Source organism: Teleopsis dalmanni, chromosome 1, assembly GCF_002237135.1.
Source record: "Teleopsis dalmanni isolate 2A chromosome 1, ASM223713v2, whole genome shotgun sequence".
Classification (NCBI taxonomy): Eukaryota; Metazoa; Arthropoda; class Insecta; order Diptera; family Diopsidae; genus Teleopsis; species Teleopsis dalmanni.
The window spans coordinates 31,876,119-31,886,892 of record NC_051846.1 but is presented as its reverse complement, the minus strand read 5'-3'; the positions used below and the strand labels follow the sequence as shown (position 1 = coordinate 31,886,892).

The following is a 10,774-nucleotide window of genomic DNA, read 5'->3' as shown; positions in this document are numbered from 1 at the left end:
CTTTATTCAAATTTTTATTTCTGATTAGGAAATTACTTATAATATTCATAAGAAGTAATGTATAGTATATTAATATAATACAATTTTATAATATAATATATAAGAACCTATATTCTTATATATAAGTTATAGAAAATACTCTATAGAACATATCATCTTAGACACCCTTTCCTTAAAATGAACTATAAAATAATTTTACAACAATTTTTTTAAATATATTTATTTGTTAAAAATTAAATTTTATCAAAATGATATATAAACATATATGTTTGTATATATTCTTAACCCTTCCTCGCTTTAACAGCCATCATAGTTGTAGTAGTCGTAGCCATAATGGTTGTCATATCATTTTCAGCGCTTTCCTCCATAGCCATATTGCTCATTATATCGGACATAGTATTATTCATATTATGAACTCTGTTATCAGTTGGGATACTTATCTGGAACTGTAACAATACAACCAAGTATGTGACCATTGTTGTAAGGAGCTAAAGCATAAGAAATATATATATAAATATATATTTGATGGTTTATGTTAGTAATATAATTCGTCTCAAAAGTTAATCATTAAGATTTGAATAAAAAATATATATATTTAGTCTAAAAATGTACAAAAATCTGACAAACCCCTTTGAATAAATTCCGATTAACATCAAAGAATCCACCACAATTAATATTTGAAGGATTCATTTCGGTAGCACGAAGGAACATGTTAATTTCAGTTTGTGCATCCGAGTTCATCCAGTTCAACTTGACCATAAGCAACTTCTTTTGGAAGTTGGTGCGTACATTAAACGAAGCATAATGGGCCTCATCACATATATAGAATAACAAGCAAACGTTCCAAAGAGTGGTAATTGCTAAACCAATATCCTTAATACCGAAACCTTCGGAAAGCTGTGACATAAGACCATAAATCGAAAGAGTAATTATGAAAAATAAATAAAGATTGAGGAAAGTGAATGTATAACAAGTGGCATTTCCAGTATCACGTGTTAGTTTACTTAAACGCAACCACAAAGCACGATAATCTGCTACCATAGCTGCGGGTCCAATATGGCGAAGTGCCTGTTTTCATTAAAAGTGATTGTATGAATAATTATATTCCATTAAAAAATTACTTACCTTTTGAAAACGTTCTGCTAAGATGTTGGCTGTAGTACTGAGAGCTTTACATACTATATACCACCAAGCTCCTAGCATGGCAGTTAAGTTATCCAGAATACAATAAGGTATTACCTTTGAAATAAATTATATGTGAATTGTATATAAGTTTCCAAGTGAGTCTATTTGAGTGACTCACCTGTACCAATTCAAAATCTGCCATTGTTATGTGTGTAATAACCACTGAAAGTACCGATAATATTGGTAGTGCAATAGTTATCATTATGGCCTTACGTCTCAAATTAAGTGGTACGCTATGTCCAGATATTTGATAATAAAGTATCTGTAGATTATATCAATTAATATAATCATATAATTATCATACTACAATCAATCTCATATATCAATATTATATGAACTAATAGTTATAGATTGTGAGATATATAGTAGATTAAAGCAATTAACGAGATTAAGGGAATAAACGATGTTAAAGCTTTGATCTAGCTATATAATTTGATTGATTAACCAATTAAATATCAAATGTGCTTTTGAACTAGTATAAAGTTAATCTAAATGGGACCTGGAAAGTATGAATTCCATTGTATATATATCGAATTAGTTCTTGTGTGGAATGAATTCGTTTGTGTGAAGAAGGAATTGATTTATTTAAGTATATAACTATACAACTAAGTATAATTCCACTGTGGAATTAATCCACAATACAAGAAGAAACAGCTATTTGAAGAGTTTCTTAATCGGATGAATATTCAAGTTTTAACAAAATTGCAGTTTCAACAAATGGACTATGCATAAGTTAATATGATTGAAGACGAAGTTAAAAATATCAATCATAAGTATTTCTCTCCGGGATTACAGACGAAGTGACTTTAGTGTCTAGGACACCGTATCTTGCTCTATTTCGTTAAGTAAATTTTGATAACAAAAATGGATGTAATTTTGTAACTGGTGAAGCAAGACCGATACGTAAAGTGCTCCACATGAATGAATGGAACGAAATATGATTGACCAAAATACCTTCAGTGTAATGTAACGAAAATGAACATTTTTCGAAACGAATCATTACGGGTGATGAAAAATGGATTAAGTATGATAAAATCCAACACAAGCCTTCATTGTCAAAAGCCGGTGACCCTCCGCAAGCAACTTCAAAACCTGAATTGAAACAGGAATATGTTAAGTGTTTGGTGGAATTGGTAGAGAACTGTTTATTACGAACTACCCATGCCTGGTGCAACGGTTAATTTGACCCTGCTCACAACACAGTCGATTTAATAAAACAACCAAAGAAAAAACCCCAGAATTGACTAACAGAAAACAAGTTGTATTCCATCATGATAATGGCAGGCCAAATCCATTTTTTGAATTTGAAACAACTTGACGGAAATGGTTGGAAAGTTTTAATGCATCGCCCGTATACTCCAGATCTTGCACCATTTGACACCGATTTATTTTGATCTCTGCAATGTTCTCTTAATAGTAAAAAATTGGACGTCCAAAGAGCCGCTAAAAATCACTTCGCGAAGTTTTCACAGTTCAACCACATAAATTCTATATCGATGGAATTGTGAAGCTACGGCAAGACGTTATAAATAATAAATGTCAAAATAAATTTTATTAAAAATAATTATTAATAAAGAATATTTTTATATAAAATATGAAATCAATATAAAAGTCCGTTCAACAATATTCTTAATTAAATTCGACCCACAGTAGTCAAAATACTTGGTAACGTATTCACTTGAATTAACAACTGTAAAATGAAAAAAAATATATTAGAACTTACCTCAAAATCATCCCAATCATTAAGCAAAGTAGCTATCTTTTTTGCTTCCCACCACATAATCGGCACAAGAAAAATGGGTAAAATATTCACCAAAAATAAATAGGCGATAACAGCTTCCTCAAATGGACCCGTCAGTGAGGTTACAATATTAATCCGATTATTTGCAACAAATACCACATAAACCTAACAAAATAAAATTATTTTATAAAAACAAATTAAATTTTAATCTATAAAAACCTTACCGTCAAGAAAATAAAAAATATTATCGAATAACCGAACGACAGCGAGGCTATTAAAAATTGATTATGTCCTGGTCTTGACCTTGTTATAGGCATAACACCTATCATGCGTAAAAACCATTGAGCAGGTGCAATATTACGATAGAAAACGCTCTACATATTAAAATATTTAAAATATATATCAAAAAAAATAAATATATAAAATATATCATTATTATATTAAATATTGTAATAAATAATTAATTAATTAAAAACAAAATTATTATTAAATATTGTACATTTATACGAAATTTAATACTTTTTTTTATATGTATGTGTATTGGTGAAAAAATATTGATTCAGTTTTAATGAAATATATATATTATATATTTTCATCCGGTTTGTTAACTTTGTCTTACTATGTAATATTTACTATACATATATGTATATTTAACAACTCATATGAAACGAATAATGTCTAGAACGTATAGTCATCACACATTTTATCCATATAAGACAGAGGTCGGAATAGAGTTAAGGCTTTAAATAATTCCAAGTTATGATAAAATAATTGGGTTTTAAATAATTGTTTCACCCGAGATAAGGGTATGAGCCGAAAGACGTATCCGTTCAACAGAATTTTCCATTTAACAGGGGTCTCCGTACAACAGCGGAGGAACTTATAATATCCTGGATCAATATATATTTGTATAGATACCATACAAGAATTAATTAACAAACTTACTGGTGTGAATTGTGGATTCATTGAACTAATAGTCGATATTGAGTGTCGAGTGCCACGTCGACTTTCGATATCTTCAAATCCACTATCCACTATATTTATGTAAAGGAACTTATAATTTCCTGGATCAATATATATTTGTATAGAAACCATACAAGATTTAAATAACAAACTTACTGGTGTGAATTGTGGATTCATTGAACTAATAGTCGATATAGAGTGTCGAGTGCCACGTCGACTTTCGATACCTTCAAATCCACTATCCATGCGGTCCAGTAACGCATTACTATATTTTCGTACTGCTGTGGTGTTAACAGGTTTAACATTCAAAAATAATGCCTCAGCCTTCTTCTTTCGATTGTAATTATTATAATTATTCAACATTTTTGGTTTGCGTCTCCTGGAACTGCTAAGAACTGCTCACAATGATAATCCAAATTGAACTGAACGATATCATTAACTTCAGTTTCAAGGTAACTTCGCCGGGCGTTAACCAAAGTAGTTAAGAATTCAATTTGTTGACTTTCAGAATTTTTAATTCTACTATTATTTGCTTACCAAATTTCCACGCTGACTAATGACGAGTATTGAAAACTAAAAATTATTGATTTCATAATAGTGTTTGTAGGAGAAGATTTTTTCGAATCGCTTGCATATTCTTGACCTTAGCCTAGAAATTTGGTATACCAAAAGAAACTTGTGTTTTTTATTTACATTGACAATCCTAATGTCAATAAGTTAAGAGCAGGTCAAGATCACATATTAAATTTAACGAAAAGTTACTATTTTTATATTAAAGTAAGTATGATGATTTATTTTAGGATTATGACAAGAAAAATGAAGATATGCCAATAGTAACATTTTTGTGTTCATATTTGATTTTCTTACTAGTTTCAATTGGAAAAATGGCCATTGCACCAATGCTTCAACGTCAACGTATTCCGACAAGTGGATTGTGCAGAAGTTGCCATAATGAAGATGAGATAGAATCCAGTAATCACTTTCTGTCTTTGTACGAGACTACAGAGGAAGTGAGACTACAGCTTTATTTGAAAAACCAGTTGGTTTAATAAGAACAATTCAAGAAACTACAATGATTAGTGCAGCTCGCCTCTCCCGGGTAAATTCGCGGCAATAGATGTCTCCAAGTGGCAGGGGTGGCAGCTCTCAACATGTTTTTATTCTTGTCATAAATTTATTTATAAGAAGTTTTTATGTATATTTACTGCAAAGATATAAATATTTTTTTCTAATGGCGTTTTCGATTGTTAAATCTGAATTCAATCTGGATTTACTCTCGATCTGTCAAATTGTTTTGTCCAATCGGAAATTTTTGAAATAATCTAAATTTATACATTTTTCACAAATACATATATCAAATCACATCACAGTTTATCTCTCAAATAATATAATACGGCGTTTACATTGGCCGAAAATGGCTCATTTTGGTCAAAAATCGAAAATGAGTATCGAATGGCTCATTCTTGCATATAAAATTTCAAGCACAAAAATGAACAATTTTCTCACATTCTGTATGAATGACGTTCGAATGCATTCCACATACGTTCCAAATGTAAAGGAATCCATTGAACATACCCTAAATGAAAGCTCTTCATGGCATTTTGACAGTTTGAAAAAGCTGTTTTTAACATATTTACAAAAAAAGGTAAACAAATGTTTGGTGGTTGCATTTTCTTGAAAACGATGCACTGCTTTTTAGAACTTTTACTTCCCAAAAAGTAATTAATCGAAGTTAAACATATGTTTTAAGTTTCTAATGTAAGGTTTGAAGGCATATTTAACCTTCATGCAACATTTTTTTGGCACAGGCCAAAAATCAAATCAACATGCAAGTTGAAAAATCAGCTGTTGAAATGAGAACAAATGAAATAGAACGAATGTAAACACTTTCAAATTTCTCATTCAAAATGAGCCATTTTCGGTCAATGTAAACCCCATATAAAACAGCGGTTAATTTCAGGGTAATCTTGCTACTCTGCAAAAATATCTAGAGTGTTATAAATTAATCTCGAGTGTTGTACATTTTGTCCGAGATTCATTAATCGAAAATAAAATTGCACTAAAAGTGCATTAAAACAGCATCTCGATTAAAAAAAATTACCCCAGATTTAACAATCGAAAATAAGAATACAATAAGAATACGATATAGATATTTATACAGTAGGTGAATTTCCTAAGACCTGGAAGCTGGTCACAGTAGTTGTCTTCCCTAAACTGAATAAGAATCCACTATTCACGCAGAACTGGCGCCCCATAAGCCTGTTATCAATGATGTGAAAGATACCCGTAAGGGTAATTCTTGGCAGATTAAATGCAATAGTGGTTTCACGCAATATACTCCTTGACGAGCAATTTGGCTTTAGGAATGATCTGTCCACGGAGCTTCAACTAGCTAGAACGGCCCAAATGATCCAAACAGCCCTCAGTAGCAGACAGTGGACTGCAATGGTCATTTTTGACATTTGACTCGCAGTTAATAGAGAGTAAAAGTGGTGAAGTGCGCTAACTCAACTAGCCTCAACATTTTACAAATATACTGTATAAAATATTTCTACAACTTTTCTATGCTTGTCAAATATTTGTAACATTTATTTAAATCTATATTAAAACAAGTCGTTAACTTATATTGTGATTGTCAACGTACTTAATAACACAAAAATTTGTTTTTTTTTGTAAATAATTAAGGATGAATATAGCAAATATGAAATAGTTTTTGTAATTAATAATTAAAATGAAATTTGTTTTCTAAATGAATTAACACCAAAAATACAGTTTTGCGCCACCTGGGTTTCAAGTTCCTGTGCTTAATAGCTTCTAAATGCAACCCTGTGCAGTTTTTTGTTTTGACAATTGTGTGAGAAAATTCTAGCAATTTCAATAAAACTGCCGCATTGTGTAGCAAATATATTTTTTCGTATATTTTAAATTTTCAAATCCTTTGGTTTAAATAAACGTTATTCTAAAAATGGTGGACTACAGCAAGTGGAAAAATATTGAAGTAAATTATTAATAATATTTTACAATTTTGTAATATAAAATAAAATCTGTAAAAAGATTTCAGATGATGAAGACGACACTCATCCAAATATTGATACTCCCTCCCTGTTTCGCTGGCGGCATCAAGCACGTGTCGAACGTATGGCCGAAATGGAAACCGAAAAGGAAGAGCTGAAGAAGAAAAAACAGTCATACCAGGCACGCCTTATTGACGTCAAAGAACGTATCAAAAATAAAAAAGGTGATGAAGAAGAGTTAAAGGTTTGTTTATTTAATTATATAAACTATATAAAAATGTTATATAGAATTTGGTTTGGCTTTCCGTCCAAATAGAAACAATTGGAGAAAATCAAAATAGAGGGAAAAGAGCTCGATCGTCAAGAAGATGATTTTCATAAGAAAGAAAGGAAAACTCCTTGGAATGTTGATACTATAAGTAAGCCAGGTTTCGAAAAGACTGTTATTAATAAGAAAACACCAAGAAAAGCTGATGAGGAGCTTACCGAAGAACAGCGACAGGAACGCATGAGTAAATTCGTCAAGGAAAATGAAAAATTATGCAAACAGTATGGTATGTTGCGAAAGTACGATGACTCGAAACGGTTTCTGCAGGAACATACGAATTTAGTTTGTGATGAAACTGCTAATTATTTAGTTATATGGTCGATTAATTTAGAAATGGAAGAAAAACATGAATTGATGGCACATGTTGCGCATCAGTGTATTTGTATGCAGTATATATTGGAATTAGCTAAACAATTGGATGTGGATCCACGTGGCTGTGTAAGCTCATTCTTTTCAAAAATACAAAATTGTGTGCCGGAATATAAAATTCAATTTGAAAGCGAAATTGAAGGATTTAAACAGCGTATTAAGAAACGAGCACAAGAGAAAATACAGGAAGCTATCGCAGAACAAGAAGAGGAGGACCGCCAAGCGCGTCTTGGACCAGGAGGTTTGGATCCAGCCGAAGTTTTTGAAGAACTACCAGATGTAAGTTTATATATTAATTACTAACTTAAACACAGTTACATTATTCAATTATTTTGTAAATATAATTTGTGTGATGTTTGATCATACATCGTATTCAATAAATTTAGTAATTAAAATTAATTTTTTTTAGGAATTAAAAGCTTGCTTTGAATCGCGTGACATTGAACTACTGCAAAAAACTATTACTACTTTGCCTGTGGAGGTAGCAAAATATCATATGAAACGTTGTGTTGATTCGGGCCTCTGGGTACCAAATGCAGATGATCCAGTTTTAGATACAGATGAAAATAAAAAAACTAAAGAGGAAACAAAAGATAGTGAAGCCAGTACATCTACAACTGATTCTGCTAAAACAGATAAAAAAGAGGAACCTATTTACACTGGAGTTAGTACAGATGATGTGGATTGATAATGTAATAAAGAGAAATAATATATGGAAAGCACATAAAATATTAGCACTTTGGTAAAACCTGAAAAACATAGTTTAACATAAATTCTTTAACCACCATTTGCGTGTAAATCCGACCTTATTCTAAATCCCTATTTCTATTTTGGAATTCTAAAATAAACAGATTGTTACAAACATAAATTCATTAAAAAAACTCATATATATTATATTATTTAAAATTCAATTTAGTGTCTTCAAAAGTAACATATATAGATAATATTAAAATATCCTTAAAAGAATAAAATTGAAATTATGATAATTAATTCCGTTGATCTTAATTTAATAAATTTTAGTCAGCAGAAATTTGAAGTACCTGTGAAGTACCTAAACTGATGGGTTCTCGTAAATAATTACTACGTTTATATATTAATTGTGCCCCCTTCCTTAAGGACCTGGACCAGTTACAGGATCTGACTTTAAATAGCATTTTATGCTTTGCAAACGGTTCTAGGTGGTTTTAAACCCTGAGGTTTTCATCATATATATACGGCATCACAATGGGCCAATAGGCCTAAGTGGATCCACTAGGGATTACCGGTATAACCTAACCTAACCTATATTAATTGTGGCCGGATAAGCTGCCAAGCCAAAAATAACTGGTTAATAAGTACAGTAGTTATCTCTCAGTAGAACAAACCTTAGGTTGCGGGTAGGTTATCTCACGAGTCACAATCTGCACTAGATTAACCTATCTGAAGAGACAGAATGTCGCTTTCGCATGACATTTCATAAGATCTCTGTTCAGATATTTTGTGACCATGTGGCATTGACTATTAGGAAGAGAATACTATCCTTATTTTCATTTGAAATTATACTCACTTCACGCTACAAACTCAATGTTTTCTTACGGAATCTTAGCACTTACAGTCTTAAGTGTGCATTTACATTATATATTTGCTCTCAGAGTAACTGCAAACAAGAATTTAAGTGAATTATGCGAATAATCAGATGCCATTAAAGCAGTTGATAGAATAATGTGAGAATTTCTACAGTTATTCTGTTATAATACGAGTGAGCATGGAAGTGGGAGCAGCGGCGCTTGCATTTTTGCGTGAAGAGAGAAGAGGAAAAAAAAGCAACTCAACACTTCCTTTGCAAATGCCTATATAGAATCAGATAAAGGCAATCTGCTATGAAAGCCTACGAGTTACATAGCCTGACAGATAACACAAAAACAGATCTATCAAAAATAATATCCTTTATTGACTAAAGAAGATTGGTTTAGGGAGAATTGAATATGATACTTGTACTCTACTTGAATATAAAAGGAAGCTTTGTCGCTACTTAAACGAATCAGCATGTATTAAAAGTAATTCTCCACAGGATATGTGTACCCTTTATTTGTCCCGTCATCCCGTCAACATTATTTTTTGCAAAAAATATAAACCGTCATATTATTACTTTGACAGAATCATTTCAGAAACCGAATCAGTAACAGTTGATTAAGTAACTCGATTAAAGTACTATCTAAACTTTTTTAATTTTAGCCAACGATCTGGTAGTTTATATAGATTAGCACAGATCTACACAGTATATTGATGAATATTGATTCTTTAGTACCCTCTTTTAAGGTACTAAACCTCTGAGGAAGTCAAATAAACACCGAAACGTTGACGATATTTACTTAAACATTAACTAAATAAAATAAATTAAAAATAAAAAGCCGATTAAGAGTTTTATGTTTCGCTCAACTAAGCCTTTAACTACATAAATAATATAATATAAAAAGTCAATTCGAAACTCTTCTAATATTATCTTTTGAATATAGGCACAACGTGAAAGTAAGAATTGCATAAAATTGCCTTTATTGATTCACAAATTTGACCATATGGCTATCTGCATATGGATTGCTCTATAATCCATATAGCATAATCAATTCAAGTTTTCTACATAACGGGTCTCATAATGTTTCAACTACACAAAGACAGATTAATTAAACTAAATCATTTTAACTCATCGATCTTAATATACATACATATATTTGCCAGAGATTGAGTTTAACCTTCACTGCCTTACACACAAACATTTTGATCTAAAATATTTTAAAATAAAACTCACTGGGATATACGACAGGTTCGAGACATATTCCCGACTTGCACTGAAATCCGAAAATAATTATGTTATTATTTTATAGTTACGTTATCATAGGGGTCCACTTAGGGCTATATACCGCAATAGTTAGATTACTATAGTAATCTTAAACAGCTACTTAGACCTATTGTTATTGTAAAAGCGCATATTTAGCTGCTGCCCAAGGAATATCTCTTTGTGTGCCACACAGATGGGCATACCAATACCATCATGTTTAATAGAATCTGCACTCCAAAATGCATTCGTCGATCCCTTTTCTCATGTTATGTATATATCGACACCTATTGCAATGGAGTTGAATTCAGTGAGGTCAAATGTAAATGTAAGACCCACACATATGAAGTGTACTGTGCAGT

General features: G+C 31.3%; 2 protein-coding genes across 2 annotated transcripts; one reads left to right on the top strand and one right to left on the bottom strand.

The window, feature by feature from the left end:
* Positions 1-281: 281 nt before the first annotated feature.
* Positions 282-4,378, bottom strand: LOC119679142 (gustatory and odorant receptor 63a-like). The gene is made up of 7 exons (XM_038091337.1): positions 4,046-4,378; positions 3,151-3,300; positions 2,909-3,091; positions 1,304-1,447; positions 1,126-1,239; positions 628-1,068; positions 282-488 (listed from the first exon to the last, which is right to left on the bottom strand). The coding sequence occupies exons 1-7, from the start codon at positions 4,250-4,252 to the stop codon at positions 282-284; spliced, it is 1,446 nt and encodes a 481-aa protein (XP_037947265.1). The 5' UTR covers positions 4,253-4,378.
* A 2,227-nt stretch (positions 4,379-6,605) lies between these two features.
* Positions 6,606-8,483, top strand: LOC119671499 (hsp90 co-chaperone Cdc37-like). Its single transcript, XM_038082152.1, has 4 exons — positions 6,606-6,887; positions 6,944-7,147; positions 7,220-7,879; positions 8,010-8,483. The coding sequence occupies exons 1-4, from the start codon at positions 6,855-6,857 to the stop codon at positions 8,286-8,288; spliced, it is 1,176 nt and encodes a 391-aa protein (XP_037938080.1). The 5' UTR covers positions 6,606-6,854; the 3' UTR covers positions 8,289-8,483.
* The last annotated feature ends 2,291 nt before the right edge of the window (positions 8,484-10,774 follow it).